The sequence below is a fragment of the Pseudoliparis swirei genome, chromosome 8 (assembly GCF_029220125.1).
Source record: "Pseudoliparis swirei isolate HS2019 ecotype Mariana Trench chromosome 8, NWPU_hadal_v1, whole genome shotgun sequence".
In the NCBI taxonomy this organism is placed as follows: domain Eukaryota; kingdom Metazoa; phylum Chordata; class Actinopteri; order Perciformes; family Liparidae; genus Pseudoliparis; species Pseudoliparis swirei.
This window is the reverse complement of record NC_079395.1, coordinates 1,426,018-1,431,945: the sequence shown is the minus strand read 5'-3', so window position 1 is coordinate 1,431,945 and position 5,928 is coordinate 1,426,018. Positions and strand designations below refer to the sequence as shown.

Here is a 5,928-nt window from a genome sequence, read left to right as displayed (position 1 = left end):
GAAAGGGAGGGGCGGCTCTGTCTGTGACGGCGCGTGTGCTCCGCGCGGTGATCCGCTGCAGCCTCTTACAGCTGTTCTCTCCCTTCTGTGTTTACGTTTCTGCTCTTGCCTTATTGCAGTGTTTAAGCTGAGTTTCCTCGTTGTTTCGCAGTAACCTCCTCAATCTCAAACTCGTAACTGCTCTTACACATAGTACACAATCGCCATATGGGTGTTCTTTACTCGGCAGCGTGCCTTTCAAAACAATAAATCCTTATTTGTCACTCGTGAAATTCAACAGACTAGAGCTTGCGTTGACACCGTGAGGTTTCGACTCTGCTTTGTTGATTCCACTTTGACAACATGTATTCACCACCGGTATTCAACATTCATTCACAGTTTATGCATTACACATGTGTTTAATTTCTCGCTGCCCGGTTTCTTTCAGGGTTCGACTCTCCAGCGTTATTCGGGCCTCACTTCTTTTAGAGGGCTTTAAACTACGCGACCCCGGTTCCTTTCGGGGCCGACTCTCCAACGTTACCCGCCGGCCTCACTTCTTTTAGAGGGCTTTAAACTACGCGCCCGGTTTCTTTCAGGGTTCGACTCTCCAGCGTTATTCGCCGGCCTCTCTTCTGTTAGAGGGCTTTAAACCACGCGACCCGGTTACTTTCGGGGCCGACTCTCCAACGTTACCCGCCGGCCTCTCTTCTATTAGAGGACTTTAAACCACGCGGCCCGGTTTCTTTCAGGGTTCGACTCTCCAGCGTTATTCGCCGCCTCACTTCTGTTAGAGGGCTATAATGTCAAACTGTATCGTGATTTCCTTTTACGCTTTATTCTATTTATTTAAATCAAGTCAAAATTTCTGCAGTTTCAATACTCACTTCAATACGCCTGATCAATTTTAGAGTATTCAATCTGACTGATTTGAAATAAACGGGTTCAGTCTTTACCTTTTGTTGACACCGGCGTTCGATCAGTTTCTTGGAGTGGGCCTTGAAAGCAAGTGGTCCGTCTGGGGTCTCTCGTGCTCGTCCTCCTCAGGTCTCTGGACCGGATTTCACAACCATCCTCTGCTACCATTTGTTGGTTTTTGGACAGCATCACACCACCTGGACAGGACTCACTGGAAGAAAGAGCGGTAGACTTCTACGTTACATCTATTAGCGTTTTATTCAGAAATCAGGATACAGGTGGACAATCATTTGTGGACCCTTCTCCAGAGCTCTGACCGATGGCCTCGGCACCGGAGAAAAAGACGCCGTCTCAGTGTGAGCGGCCATTTTAAATAGCCGAAAGGCACAGTTCTGATTCGTCAGGAGCAAAGGGGCGTGTCTTCTCATTGGTTCTTGTTGCCAGCTCCGCCTCTGCCGTCCCTTCATTGGTTCTTCTCGTCTGCCAATGAGTGCACATGTTGTGAAAAGGTGGGGGAAGACAGGAAGGCGCCTTGTTTGGGGAATGGGGTCTGGGTCTTCTCCGAAGGCTGTCCAAACATAAGGGGGGGGGAGAAAGGCCTGTTCCCATGGTGTGTGTGTGTTGGGTCATAGGAAGGACATGTGTGTGTGTGTCAGGTCCGAGGTCAGTGGCTGGCCTCGAGTGTCTAAAAGGAGAATAATGGCCACATCTGGACCCTTCGTTATCTCTGAGAGTATAGAGAGCTCTTTGTATGTGATCCCCTCCGAATGTGTGGATGCGGAGGAGGGGGTCTCACTGTTATCTTTCTTTAGATCAGCTCAGACGCCAGATTGCCCTGCCGAAGTATTCAACTCTTATTCAGTGTTTTTCCATCTTACACATAATATTTAGGCAAACAATACTAGGCTGTGCTAAGCTAGAATATATATTCTTTAACAATTGACAGGTGAAGAAAAGTCTGCTCAGAGACGATGATGGAAACAAAATAAGTTTAAGACTTAAAACACAGACTTTAACCAGATGTCCCTGAACTCACTTCTGTCTATTTGAGTTTACTGAACTCAGCAGTGGCTCCCAAAGAATTCAACCTAAGTCCAGCATAGAGAGGCTGAGTGAATGTGGTCTGGACTCTGTGGAGGAGAGTCATGGTGTCAGAGACGCTGTAGAAGGACAGAATACCTGCTCTGTGATCCAGGTACACTCCTAATCTGGAGGACTGAGGACCAGAGACGGGAGTTTGGACATTGTTGTGACGAAATGTAAAACTGTTGAGACAATGTAACGCCCAAGATTTATTATTGTATCCAAACACACATTCATCCATGCTCCCTGTTCTGATGATATTCTTGTATGAGACGCCTACATAAACTCCTCCTCTTCCTCTCCACTCCACCTCCCAGTAACAACGTCCAGTCAGACTCTCTCTACTCAGGACCTGACACCTTGCAGTGAACCTGTCTGAGTGACTAGAATAAGACTGACCTTCTCTCATAAATGTTGCTTTTCTGTTCCCCTCAGATAATAACAGACGTGTGTTTACTGTGTTTGGATCCAGAGTGATGTCACATGAATACCTTAAGAATCCAGCTCTGGTCTCGGGCTCTGCTTGTGAAGGAGACAGTAAATCGTCCACTTCAGTCACTGCCAGTGAGACGTTTGTCCACTTGTCCCCCAGAACGTCCTGTAGTTTATCTCTGACTTCTGACACAGCCACTGGCCGTCCTCAAAGTGTCTCAGAGGACGGATGCCGGACGAGTGTGTAGACTCAGCGTGGTGACAGTGAGGGGTAGGGAGTAGAAACTGCTTGAGATCCTCTGTGTGTGACAGCAGCTTCAGCTCAGCCTCGTTCCTCTTCAGCTCAGTGATCTCCTGCTCCAGCTTCTCCTGAAGCTCTTGACCGACTCGACTCACTTCAGTTCTCTGCCGGGATCTGACCTGCTGCTTCACGCCAGAGCTTCTGTTCTCCATGAGCCGGATCAGCTCAGTGAAGATCTTCTCACTGTCCTCCACTGTTTTATCAGCAGAGAGGTTGAGGCCTCCACCTCCTGATGGAGCAGCTTCAGGTCTTTCTCGGGTCCTGGATTCTCTGCTGGATGTTGTCGCAGCCTCTCTGCCTCGGTCCTTTCTGCTGCAGCTGAGACTGTGTCGTGGCCTTTATGTTCATCCATTAAGCAGAGGTAGCAGATACACTGCTGATCAGTACGGCAGAAGATCTTCATCACCTCGAGAGCGAGCAGATGTTCTCCTGGAGCTGGTTGGAGGGCTCCACCAGCTTGTGTTTCTTTAATTGAGGAACATCATAATGACGCTGAAGATGTTTCTCACAGTAAGAAGCCAGACACACCAGACAGGACTTGAAGGCCTTCAGTCTCCTCCCAGTGCAGACATCACAGGCCACATCTTCAGCTCCAGCATAGCAGTGGTCAGCAGGAGCAGCTTGGAGTCCAGTCTTCTTCAGCTGCTCCACTAGAGCTGCCAACATGGTGCTCTTCAGCAGGACAGGCCTCAGTGTGAAGGTCTTCCTACACTGAGGGCAGCTGAGGAGTTTCTTCCCTCCTCTTCCTCCCAGTGGGCTTTAATACAGTTCATGCAGTAGCTGTGTCCACAGGGAATAGTCACCGGATCCTTCAGGAGATCCAGACAGATGGAACAAGAGAAGGTTTCCCGATCCAGCTGAACTCCTTTCTGCTCCATTTCACCTCTCAGGAGCAACGACTGTCTGAGTTTCACTTCCTCAGAAGCGACTCTGCTTTGACTTCTGATGTGAACAACATGTGACGGTTCAGTGAACGGGGCGTGTCAGCTCTAGTGGGAGGGAACCAGGAAGTGTGTGGACAGAGTGCAGCCGCCTGTGTTTGAGAGCAGGAGGAAGAGGGAGGGGCTTATCAAGCTGTACTTCATTCCTGGAGGAGGAGCTGAAAGAGGAAGTGAAGAAAAAAATAGGATATTTAATATTCAAAAAACAAAGTTTAGCATCTGAAACATCCCAAAGGATAACAAATGTTTTTGTCAGTCTGACTGAGTAGCAGGTTAACGTTAATGAAGCAGATGATCACTTGGAGCACCACTTGATATCAGATGGAGAGCCCACAGGGTGAACCACACGGATGACTGTCCACCTTAAAGTTTATTATTCATTATAAATATACACTACCATTCAAAAGTTTGGGATCACTTAGAAATGACTTTATTTTCAAAGAAAAGCATTGTTTTTTTCAATAAAGGTAACATTAAATTAATCAGAAATACACTCTCTACATTGTTAATGTGGTAAATGACTATTCTAGGTGGAAGTGTCTGGTTTCTAATGAAATATCTCCATAGGTGTATAGAGGCCCTTTTACATAAACTATCACTCCAGTGTTCTAATGGTACATTGTGTTTGCTAATCGCCTTAGAAGACTAATGGATGATTAGAAAACCCGTGCAATTATGTTAGCACAGCTGAAAACAGTTATACTGGTGATATGAGCTATACAACTGGCCTTCCTTTGAGCTTGAAGTTTGTAGAACAAAATACTTCAAATATTAATCATTATTTCTAACCTTGTCAATGTCTTGACTATATTTTATATTCATTTGATAAATAAAAGTGTGATTTTTCATGGAAGACACGAAATTGTCTGGGTGATCCCAAACTTTTGAACGGTAGTGTATGTGTGTGATCTTAATTGATTTTTGTTGAATCCCAGTAAAACCTGAACTATTTAATTTGGTGCTTTTTCCCCACAATAATTGAGCTCTGTAGCTGAACCTGGTGACTAGTCCATAAACCTGAGTTACAATAATTAAAATAGAGCCACAGGTTACACATCTGTAGTCCTAGAACCACACAAATGGACCCGTGCTGACCCTTTCAGTCACGTGGGTCGAGGTCACCCAGAGGTCAAACCCCATTACAGTTTTTCTCAATTGCTAAAACACTAAAACCCATTGGTTGAACAAAGTTCTCAGACGCCTGAACTCATTTAGATAATTGTGCAATAGTCTGTTGTCAATACCGTAAACTATTTCACATGGTAAAACACAATTTGCAGATCTCACTTAGACTTTTCAGCAAAACTCTAAACACATCCTCAGTCTCAAAACACATTCTGCCCTCTAATGCACACGTCATCCATACTGTGAACACAAGGGGCAACGATGAAATACAAAGAGAGAACACACGTCATGGATCAACACAATCACTCTAAATGGATTTAACTCGTATCAAATGATGTGACACAACCAATATAAGCCAGTGGAGAGCAAACAGGTGGTTGAAGGCGGGAAGGAGAAAGTCTGAGAATGGATAGAAGAAACAATGTGAGAGGATGAGGGCAAGTGTGTATGCAAGGTGGGCGACGAGGAGGAGGAGGAGGAGGGCGTATGTGAGGTGGGCGACGAGGAGGAAGAGGAGGGCGTATGCGAGGTGGGCGACGAGGAGGAGGAGGGCGACGAGGAGGAGGAGGAAGGTGTATGCGAGGTGGGCGACGAGGAGGAAGAGGAGGGCAGATGCGAGGTGGGCGACGAGGAGGAAGAGGAGGGCGTATGCGAGGTGGGCAAAGAGGAGGAAGGTGTTTGCGAGGTGGGCGACGAGGAGGGCATATGCGAGGAGGGCGACGAGGAGGAAGAGGAGGGCGTATGCGAGGTGGGTGAAGAGGAGGAAGGTGTTTGTGAGGTGGGCGACGAGGAGGAAGAGGAGGAGAGCATATGCGAGGTGGGCGACGAGGAGGAAGAGGAGGAGGGCGTATGCGAGGTGGGCGAAGAGGAGGAGGAGGAGGAGAGGAAGAGGAGGAGGAAGAGGAGGACACAGAGTGTAACCCGTGGCGACCCTGGAGCAGCAGCCAGAGACCAGGTGATGGTCCACAGACGACGAGGGCAGCAGGACTTGGACTCAGCCCGATGTGAGCCGATGATGTGCGTCGCCATGGTGACGGCGTTCAGGGGGCGGGGTCAGGATGCTCCCGTCTCTCGGTGGTCGCACATGTTCTGGACTCCGCTCTCTGCAGCTGCTTCAAAGACACACAAGAGGCTTCTTCCCCCGGCGCC

The 5,928-nt window shown here is 48.0% G+C and overlaps 1 protein-coding gene across 1 annotated transcript; it reads right to left on the bottom strand.

Moving 5' to 3' along the window:
- Nucleotides 1-1,321: 1,321 nt before the first annotated feature.
- LOC130198350 (tripartite motif-containing protein 16-like) lies at nt 1,322-3,116 on the bottom strand. The gene is made up of 2 exons (XM_056421501.1): nt 3,101-3,116; nt 1,322-2,610 (listed from the first exon to the last, which is right to left on the bottom strand). The coding sequence occupies exons 1-2, from the start codon at nt 3,114-3,116 to the stop codon at nt 1,940-1,942; spliced, it is 687 nt and encodes a 228-aa protein (XP_056277476.1). The 3' UTR covers nt 1,322-1,939.
- Between the last annotated feature and the right edge of the window lie 2,812 nt (nt 3,117-5,928).